We start from the raw sequence: 10,866 nt of genomic DNA, 5'->3' as shown, positions 1-10,866 counted from the left end.
GGTCTTTAGACTGAAGTACAGTTACATTCTATTACTGTACGTTCAAGGTTAAGTCTATTTTTAAGTATGAACAATTTATTGGTTTATACAAAAACAATAACCTATATGATTAGATTTTGTGTATTTGGGGGGTACATATTTATCTAGGTTATTTCCCTAGATTAATAACACAAGGGACATTGCTGGTTGGGAAAATTTACTTGAAATTCCACGTTTGCTCCATGACCTCTAAACAACCAAGAAAGAGAAAATAAAATTAAAAGACATTATGAAATTGTCTTTAAGAATCCCATATAAAACGTTTATCCGTGTCTTAGTTAAAAAATAAGCGTACATTTGCAATACCAAATGTATATAAATATGGCAAAATCATGCATCATAGGTATCGCCAAACCATCTCACAAACACGGTAAAAAATATTTCATACGGTTGACAATCTATTGAACTAAAGAGTTATTTTGATTTTCCAGGTTAGAAATTTGATCAACCAGATTAAGCCTGACCCACGTAGACCCAACCAAAATCAGCAACTGTGGCAGGAAAGAACGCTTATTGCTTGCCTTCTTTTAACATGGGATATTTTAAAAACCATCGGCCGGGTACTCTGCCCTCTGAGACATTTATTTGCTATTTCGTATGCTAAACTGAGGAAGCGCCGAAATCGAACTGAACGCGAGAAGTTCATCCTAAAAGCAGCAGCAAGCCTCCCAAACCCCTCCTCTACATGACTAACAAAACCATCGCGCAAGCAGGGCGTCTCGTCTTTTAAAGGGGAGTCCACCGCAAGCTCCCATTGGCTGCAGCCATTCAAAACCTAGATTCCCGCCCACAGGGGGGTGACGGCGATTGGCTGGGCTGCCCTTCCTTTGTAGTCGTGAGTAGCATCCGGTCCGAGTGACGCCGCGGAAACAAAAAAAAAGAAAAAAGAAAAAATGAAAAAGCTGGGAAGAGCATAAAACTCCCTTTATTTTTTTTGTACACTGGATATTTGTAATAGAAAAAATCATCCCTATGTAAAACTGTCGCCTTTAAAAACTTTAAAGAGGACGCGATTTTTTTAGAACACTTTTTCCCCTTTAAAAATATATAGCTAGCTACATTTTTTTTTGCCTTTTTGTTTCTTTAAGAATGGCTACTACGGCCCTGTACGCGTGTACGAAGTGTAACCAGCGGTACCCCTTTGAAGAGCTTTCGCAAGGACAACAGCTGTGCAAGGTTTGAAAATGTTCTGTCCCCGCATTCCCCGTGAACACCCGAGTGTCTCCTGACGCTTGTGTGCAAGAGAACTTGCGTTCACCACGGCAAGGGGCAGCTCCGTTTCCGCTGCGATTGTGCTAGCGGTTGTTTCCATCATTATGGCATGGTCAAGATTATATAAGATAATTGTGCACTGTAGGTAATTCTGCAATGCTTGCAAGACATTTAGCGAATCCATAAAGGCGGCCTTGTACCACGAACAGCGAACAATGAGCCAAGAGGAGAGAGCCCACGTATGGTTTACGGAGGCAGGAATAAAATGCACTAGGTTTTAACGAGCCTTGCTTTCCAGTCTTAGGGTTGCTTTCCCCCGGCATAAACAGATTCACGAAAACATTGCTGATTAGCCATTTTTTTTGAGGGGGGTTAACCTTGGAAATTGCGATTGGGTTACTTTTCCCAACTTTTATTTAACGAGGTAAAACGTGAACCGTGGGTTAAAATGCATCTCTTGAAGGTGGTCGCTGTTCGTGTAATGGACAAATGCCCCCTCTGCGAGTGAGCTAGCAAAATACTGCCCTTAAAATCAAAAATAAAGTTAGAATGTTTCCAGTCACCCTACTGCCTTGCAGAGCGCTGCGAACGCTGCGCTATTTAACCAGATAACCGGAGGAGAAAAGCCGCTGGATGATCTTAAATTTTAAGTGATAATTTGTGATTGTTAATTATTAATTTCACGGCGGGGGAAATTAAACGTGCATCTGCGTTTGTGGGGGACCACAAAAGGAATTGTGCGGTAATCATGAATAGTATTTGTGCTTAAACTGAGTTTCCGTGTACTGTTCTCTACCATTTGTTTCATGTGAAGGATTGCAAGTAGATTTGTTCGACAAATTAACGCGTGGGGAGCATAAAACAAGCTAACATGTTTATTATGAGGGGAAACATGCATCGAATTGTCTGTTTTGTAATTCTCCCTTTAATGAAAAATCAAGCAACAATTGCGAAATTGACCCTTTGGTCTGGTCCAGGGAGGTTCAGTCCTAGTCCTGGAATTAAAAAGGTAAATGAGCTGGTTGCTGGCTTTAACAGCACCAATGTAACAGTTTCTAACAGCTCTTAACGTTAGGTCTTTAACTAGCTCTTTCAAAACATGAAGTCACCGCAGCCCGTCAGGACCAAGACTGGACACCCCTGATCTGGTCTATTCATCCATCCATTTTCTAACCTTCTCTTCCAATTCAGGGTCGAGTGGGGAACTGGGGCCTATTTTGGCAAGTACAGGGCGCAAGGCCATCTCCGGGCAGACACACGCATTCACACCAGGGCCAGTTTTCCCAGAAACCATTTAACAATACTAACTACTCTGCCACTGTGCCACTCTTTGATCTAGCCTAATCTAAAATAAATGTATAGAACTATGTAAAACATTTAGGTCTATACTGAAATAATTGTATTGCCCATTTGAATGTATATGTGTTTGTTAATTTGTAGGAGTGCCGGATAGCACATCCAATTGTGAAATGCACTTACTGCAGGTCGGAGTTTCAGCAGGAGAGGTGAGACACCGTTGTAAAAGATACCCACTACTCTTCTTACTGCTTGCATGAGTGTTCCTAAGGATGGGCCTATGTGGCATTCTGCAAGGTACCTTTGGTATACAAATATGCATGGCTTGAATTAAAAGCAGAAAAACCAGGTCTCTTTTCTTGCAGTAGCTCTTGAAAGAGAGACTTCACATAACGACTATTTGGTTAATGTACATACTGATATAGGACAAATATTTGTTTAAAAGTTGCCCGTCCTGGGGACCTCTCGGTGTGTACAAAGTTTTACATTACATACAGGTACAAAAGGAAACAATAGATATGTTACAAGACAGGCACAGTACTGCGTGTGTATAGTTACTGTGTAGCTGTGCTCAATGCTCAATGCTTTTCCTTTCAAAGGCCATAACTTTGGCACAGCTGTGTTTCAGTACTACGCTGTAAAAAAGTTAAGACGTGTTTTCCCAATAATCAGTGTAGATAGTAACACATTTGCACCCAGGGTGTCTACTTCCATAATGGGAGGCCACAGTGTATTTAGTTTTTAATCTACCAGGGCTTTTGCCTGTCCAGTTCAACTGATAGTTATTTGAAGTCCTCTTAGTAAGGCACTGCCATTCCAGAGAGGCCTATAAAACATGCTGGATTACCTTGCTCCAGGACTGAACTTTTGAACCCCTAAGGGTCACTGCTTTTTATTCCTTTTGTTTTAATTGAGGGGGTGGTAGTGCAGGAAGCATCCATTTGTATTCTAGTTTTGAGTTATAGATTATCCTGCACACCTGGCTGAAACCAGCCTCTCTCCATATTTGTTCAATGCATGTAAGCACGTTACCATATGTTACTGGTTGTACTTTGACAGATGTTTGTGATTTAAATGCAGCTGTAATGTATATGTACATTTTAATTTTTTTTTCTGCAGCAAAACAAACACAATTTGTAAAAAGTGTGCGCAGAACGTGAAACAGTTCGGGACGGTAAGTGTTTTTGATGATTCAGTATAAAAAAAACCTGCTCTTCAATGTTGTCTGATACACTGCACAATTCCCGAAAAATTATATATTAAGTAACAAAAGGACATCTTATGTATTTATATTCATAATAATTTCCTTAATCAATGTTGTTCTCAGTCTACATGTGTGTATTGTTTTTAATCTCTTTGTGTTCCAGCCCAAACCTTGTCAGTACTGTAACATAATTGCAGCCTTCATTGGAACCAAGTGTCAACGTTGCACAAACTCAGAAAAGAAGTATGGCCCTCCACAGACATGTGAACAGTGCAAGCAGCAGTGTGCCTTTGATCGCAAAGAGGAAGGCAGGAGAAAGGTATTGGAATGGATTGGTATTACTTAACACTTTGTGCTTTCACAGGTCCTGGAACACCAGATCAGCCTTTTCTTATGCACTGAGAACAGTGCATTTTATGTCCATGTTGTTCTGGCAGTTAAAGTAGAAGTGGTCTTAATCTCCATCTCAGATTACAACACAACTCATTCACATTGCCTCCTTCTCACCATGTGTATTTAGGTGGAAACAGCTGTGGTGTAGTTTCAGATTTACTCCCTCATTTTTGTGTACATCTTTTAATATGTTTTGTTTTTATGCTCATGTGTTTTATTCTTAATCTTTTAATCTGTTTTTTTTCCCTTAAAAATAATTGTGTATTTTCCCTTTTGTTCAGTCCACTATAGTTTCTTCTCGGGTTTCTTAAAATATTTTTTTTATTTTGAAAGTGCATTCACTTTCATTGACTCAAGTTTCCATGGGATCTCAGCCTCGGCTTAATTTTTTAAACTTAGATAAAGGGTAATGAAGTAATTTATGAATGTTTTGTCAGTTGATCATCTTCTGCTCCATAAATTCTGTTATCAACTTCAAACGAGATTGTTTTATCTAGGTGGAAAATGGGTAATGTTGTCAAAACTAAGGGACCCAGTTTCCAGTAATTTCTCAATTGAATTCCTCTCCACAAAATTATCTTTCAGGTGAGCTTTGGCAGCTTGGCTGGATGTTTTTGATTGTTGTGCAGGAAATATGTTTAAAGTTCTCCTCTCTTCACACACCCCAGATTTCTCTTAGATGTACTTATGTAGTTAATAAGTACTCTGCATTATCTTAAACCACAATATGGTCTGAAGTCTCAGGCATGTTTTGTGTTAATATTCACATTAGTACATTATAAAAATGTCCTGATAATCCTGCTAAACAAGAAGTAATATGTGCCTATTTTTGGCATGTTCCATTGAATGAAAAGAGTAAGATCATGAGTTTCTTAGATTCTTGGAAGGGCCTGTTATTTGATTGTGCCATCTGTTGCTGATAGATCTTAATTACACTGGAATCTCTTAAATTTTAACCATCCTATAACTTCAAATATGCTTTATTAAAATCTGGTGTAAAAGAAGACATCCTGGTAAACAAATGGCTGGTTTGCTTTTCTCATGCAGAGCTCTATACTTTACATTCAGGTTTTAAATATCAGAATGGACAAATAGCAAAGTACGTTTTGAGTTTGTTATGAGTGTTAATAGTGCATTAGGTAGAGTTTTTCCAATCAGGATATTAGTTCCTTAACTTACTAAATGTGTGTTTTAGTCTTTTCTTGACTTTGTTTTAAATCGATTCTTTCATAAGAGAAATCTGCAAAAGACTAGAAGCTACTGTAGTTCACATATATTTCAGGCAGTTATTTTCATACTTACTAAAGATTTGCTGCAATTGAGAAGAGGTATTTTAGCCTGTTTTACACGTGTGGTTCTGTGATCAAAGAGCATCACCTCCTTCTTGATTATATATTGAAGCTCTTATTAGGATTGCTATTGTGTGGAATATGTCTGGCAATACCCTTATGATTTTGTTTCAGAAAGTATTCATTCTTAAATGTTTTATGGATTAAATGTATGTGATTTAAACAAGAAAATTGCCTTTTAAAATGTACATTTAAGATTATTTTTTTGTTTAACCTGACTTAATTTGCATAGATGTGTTTGGAGAACATTTGAGATTTGTAACTATATTGCTCAGGTGTTGGCATTTCAGTAGATGACAGGACCTTTTGTTGTCATCATTTTTTGTATTTCTTGCCACATTTCTCAACTTACATATTTATTTCTTGATTTCTCTTTAATGGTGTCCCTGAAGGGCGTTGCACTCATGACTATACGTTCTACAGGTGGATGGAAAGCTGCTGTGCTGGCTATGCACCCTGTCATACCGACGTGTACTGCAGAAAACCAAGGAGCAAAGGAAAGGGCTGAGCTCCTCACACTCCAACTCGTCCTCCCTGACGGAGAAGGACCAGCACCATTCCAGACACCATCATCATCACCACCACCATCACCATCGGCACAGCAGCTCCCACAAGTATGCAGCTAGCTAGAGGTTTTCTTATTGTCTTGCTTGAAAACAGTCTGCAGCCTGTACACAGATTGACACTAAATCTAACTGGGCAATTCATTGTGACAAACCGGTTGCTGTACGTCAACATGCCGATTGCAGATCTCCTGCTATCCAAAAAGTTAATTAATTCGAAAAACATTGTAGTTTGTCCGAAATGGTGTGTTCAAAAATAGGACAAGTCAAAAGAACCTTATGGATTTTTTCCTCTTGTCACTTTTATGTGGCATGCATGGTAAAAATATGTGATGCTGTGTTCATACAGAACAAAAAAATGTCACGAGTTTAGTTGCAAAACACCATGTTTTTACAGTTGCATTGCCTCTTGCAGGTGATGTTTTTCATGGTTAGTGTCATGTAACTTTGTGGTTCAGGGGTGTTAAAAAACGTCTAGAAGAAAGTGATGTAAATGTACTGTAGTGCCTGCATCCACCTTAAACATGAAAAATGTAATTTGTGTGCTCCTGTACTAGACTGAGCAGCCTCAGCCCAGAGCAGGACCAGGGACTTTGGAAACAGAGGTATGTAATATTGTAATATAAATTATCCAGTAAGTGTTATACTGCAAACGCTAGGGAATATTAACTTTTGTTACTTTTTTCACAGCCATAAATCATCTTCAATCCAGAATGAAACTCCAAAGAAGAAACCAAAACTAGAAACAAAGCCATCTAATGGAGACAGGTTTGTTTTCTGCATTTCCAAGATCAGTGCGCACATTTATTTCCTGCTTTGTTAGTAACTGCCACTCATTGTTTGGATATTTTATTTGGAATAGATCTATGATTTATTGTGAAAAAGAGACAGTTTCCCAAGAGGTTCAAATACATGTCCTATGAGAAAGCATGATTCTGTTAACAAATCTGTTTGAAAAATTAGAGATGCATGTTGTGAATTGGGAAAACCCATCCAAGCAAAAGGATTTGAACCAGCTGTTTTTCCCAAATAAAGCTCTGTCAAACGTGATATTGTGAAAATAAATGTTTTGACTATGTATTTCTTTTTTTTTTACTTCCCACTTGTTTTTAGTAGTTCCATTAACCAGTCCCTGGACTCTGGAGGAACAGATAATTTTATTCTCATCAGCCAGCTGAAGGAGGAAGTGATGTCCCTGAAAAGACTACTACAACAAAGAGATCAAACAATATTGGAAAAGGATAAAAAGGTAAAATACGTGTTACTCTTAGCTAAATATTTTAACACTGTTAAGTTTGTGGGTGTACCACATGCATTTTAATACAGTGCTAAATTTGTAAGCACATTGTGCCATATTGCCTCAAAGTTAAATTTGTCTTGAAGAATATACGAGGCCATTTAGTCTACTTTACTTCTATGGTTTCTAAGTCAATTATGCAATATCTCTTCCAGCTATTTCTTGAATGATTCTATTAAGATTGTTTTAATAACATTGTTAAGCAGTTTTTCCCTGATACCATTGACTCTTTATAGAAAGATGTGGCAGATATTTTCACACTGCATATAATCTTAGTTTCCAGCTCATCCCTCTGTGTTTGTTTTTGTTTCATATGCATTACCCCTGATGTAGTCTTCAGTTACCAGCACCTTTCATGTGATTACATACTTGTAACAAGTACTCTTTCTGTATTTTGTGCTTGATTCTGTTCCTTTAATCTATGTAAGACCTTTTTAGGACAGGAAATAATAATTTCCCCCCTTTGAAATCATTCTGAAATTGTAACCAAAGGGTGCCCATTATTGGGCACAATTGTAAGTGGAAGCTTTCCCATGTATTGTACAATTTAACTTTTCACTATATACCCAATTCATTTAATGCTTCTCTGCACTAGATTTATGCGTGATTGGTGTAGACATTTGTCTCCATACAAGCTACTTAATCATTGTGATAAGGTGTTTCCTCAGTGATTTGTTTTGGTTCCCCCAGCTTACTGAACTTAAAGCTGATTTTCAGTATCAGGAGTCTAATATGAGAGCAAAGATGAACAACATGGAAAAAGCACATAAAGAAGCCATGGAACAGCAGCAGGTAGGGATTTCTAATAGTAATACTATTAATAATCATTCCATTTATATAGCCTATTTCTTACCAAAACCATATACACATAGAAGACACCCACTTCATCCATCTCTGAAGTGCAGCACCCACATGGGTAACACATGGGAGCCATTCTGCCCCACTAGACAGCAGATCAGGAGGATAAGTAAGTAAATTGCCTTAGCAGTTCAATTAAGGGGAAAATGATATTTAGCCAAAACACCAGGGCTAGTATCCATACAAGCAGGGCTATGAGCTATTAAATAACCCTGGAATGACCTCAGTTTAATGGCTTGTCTGAACAGTGACGCAACTAGACCATGGTGTTGTACTGAATCCACTGGTCCAAAAACACAGCTTGCAGCAGCAGCCTGGGTTTCCCATGCCTGTATTGACCAGGCCCAGCCTTGCTCAGTTTTTGAGATCTGATGAGATCTGGCTACAAAGTTGGAACCTCTTACAGAGGGGTATGTAGAAATAATTGATCAGAGCAGACAAGTAGGGTTTTCACTATCACTAGCCCCTTTTCAGTAAGACTATCTTCTTCTCACACACTTAAAATGCATTGAAAAATTAAATATTTAATATGCTTCTTAATTAGAAAAAAAACATTTTCAATAATATTTGCAATTTTTGTTTTTACTTCCATTACAGGCAAAGAATCGAGAATTGCTTAAACAAGTTGCTGCTCTCTCAAAAGGTAAAAAATTTGAGAAGACTGGGAGCACACTGCTGTCTCCTTGAATATGAAAATACAAAGACCTCACATAAAAGAGTGTAAAGTTGTCCCCTCTAACACTGTGAAGACCTGAAATTGAACTGATTTTTTTCTTCCTCCTTCAGGATCACAGTAAAGATCTGACTATTACACCTGCACACATAGGACAGTTTTAGGCAATGTAAAAATCCTTTTATTTTCTGGACAGAAAAACACTATGGCAATAAAACCAGCTTTTAAGAACAAAACTACTTGAATTGTGACTGTGACAGTTTTCATGTTCAGTTGCCTCCATTTTGGTGAACCAGTATGAAGTGTTTTTTTGTTCATTCTAAGAGATTTGTACAATCTGCTCTTATAAAAAAGATTATCCAAATATCTACAATTACAGAGGTTCAGTTTCTTACATAAAATCTGACTTAGTGAGGTTGATTAAAAAATGCATTTTTCTGAGCAAGCAAGCTATCTTGATTATGACTTGTAAGTACAGACTTCAGACGTGTTGACGGTTGTGATATTAGAAATGTTTAACATTCAGAATCTTATCACTCCAATAATGCAAGCAAACAAAATTTAGGCTGTCAGTTTTTCATGAGGCACTGGGTAATGTATAAAGTATGTTGCAGGACTATTGCAAATTATGGACATTTTCCTGCAACATTTTTAAGTTATTCCAATTTTGCATCTTAAAATAGCAGAAACTTTCATTTTTTAAATGTGGGTGTAAATGCATAAATATTATTTTTTAATAAATCTAATTATTTGAAACTTTCTCCTCGGGACAGTGCACATTTGAACATGTATACAGTATAGAGCTAACATCTCACCTTATTTGTGACTATGAACTGTGTGTAAATGTATAATTTGCTTCTACTTCACTGATGAAGCAATGAAGCCAGGGACATGCTTCAGAATTCCAGCCCTATGTAGTAGAAAACCTTCATGTATTCTTATTGGTGGGCATCAAAGTGATGTCTGTCAAAGGAGAGAGTGGAGGATGTTGTATATCATTCAGGCCGGGTGTCTGTTAACAGTTTTTTTTTTTAATTAAAAGTTTGGAACTCTTTTAAGATGGGCTTTTTATTTTTTTTAATTTTTTGTAACCGATTTTATAACTTGAAAAATTCCACCCGTCCCTCACAGCACAGTGGATGTTTGGCGTGACATTTTACATTCTTGTGGGAAAAAAAATCATATATTGCATGACACAGCTGTGAGGGGTTAGGTGCTCTCATGTACTGTATCGTACTTTTAGAAAGATTTCAAATCAAATGTAAAATTACTTTGGACAGTCAAGGCCTTTGTGTATTTTAAACTTGTCACTTGTACGGTTTCTAGTAAGTATATGTAAGGCTATTAATATATCTAGAATATGCTTTTAAAGACACATGTATTTCACTTTTTACAGCTCTGGACTTAAAGGAAAACTGTACTTGCACATGATGTACGGTTTCACTTTTGTACTTTTTCAAACCCAATGTTTCAAAATATTAAATCTTGAAAAATCACTTAAACTTGTCTGGGTGTGTAATCTTTAGCTTTTAATGTGTGTCGGCAGATTTGAAATCCTTAATTTTTGTAAAGTCAGTTGAAGTATCTTGTGTTAAAAAGTGGTTGAGCTACAGCAGTTTATTCATTACAGTAGACCCCTGAAGTGTAAGCACACCAGGATGTGCCAGTAGATGGCAGAAAACTCAAATTTGCAAAGTCTAAACATAAATCAGGAAATGAATACATATACAGTACCAATTACATCTATGCATATCCATACATATGCATTTTTATATATAAGTGAATTCTGTACATTCTCAGCTGTTAGAAATCATGGATTTCCATACAATCAAATACTTATGATTTATGATACTTATGGTTTGCTGTGTGGTAACATGATATTTTCTGGAGTACTAAAGTATGTATTTAGACAGAAAATAAATGTAACCATTGACAGTTCCCAAAATGAAAGACTTGTTATATCAATATTTAATATTTTGTTA

General features: G+C 37.1%; 1 protein-coding gene across 2 annotated transcripts; it reads left to right on the top strand.

Moving 5' to 3' along the window:
• Positions 1 to 887: 887 nt before the first annotated feature.
• fam76b (family with sequence similarity 76 member B) lies at positions 888 to 10,380 on the top strand. Of its 2 annotated transcripts, none has more exons than XM_015341118.2 (10): positions 888 to 1,215; positions 2,692 to 2,756; positions 3,667 to 3,721; positions 3,915 to 4,070; positions 5,917 to 6,107; positions 6,614 to 6,661; positions 6,747 to 6,824; positions 7,173 to 7,305; positions 8,044 to 8,145; positions 8,809 to 10,380. In XM_015341118.2, the coding sequence occupies exons 1-10, from the start codon at positions 1,129 to 1,131 to the stop codon at positions 8,896 to 8,898; spliced, it is 1,005 nt and encodes a 334-aa protein (XP_015196604.1). In that variant the 5' UTR covers positions 888 to 1,128; the 3' UTR covers positions 8,899 to 10,380. The 2 variants fall into 2 exon arrangements, with proteins under 2 accessions (XP_015196604.1, XP_006627901.1); XM_006627838.3 differs by having other exon boundaries at positions 889 to 1,215; positions 7,170 to 7,305.
• The last annotated feature ends 486 nt before the right edge of the window (positions 10,381 to 10,866 follow it).

Source organism: Lepisosteus oculatus, chromosome 5, assembly GCF_040954835.1.
Source record: "Lepisosteus oculatus isolate fLepOcu1 chromosome 5, fLepOcu1.hap2, whole genome shotgun sequence".
Classification (NCBI taxonomy): Eukaryota; Metazoa; Chordata; class Actinopteri; order Semionotiformes; family Lepisosteidae; genus Lepisosteus; species Lepisosteus oculatus.
This window is presented reverse-complemented; position numbering and strand designations above follow the sequence as displayed.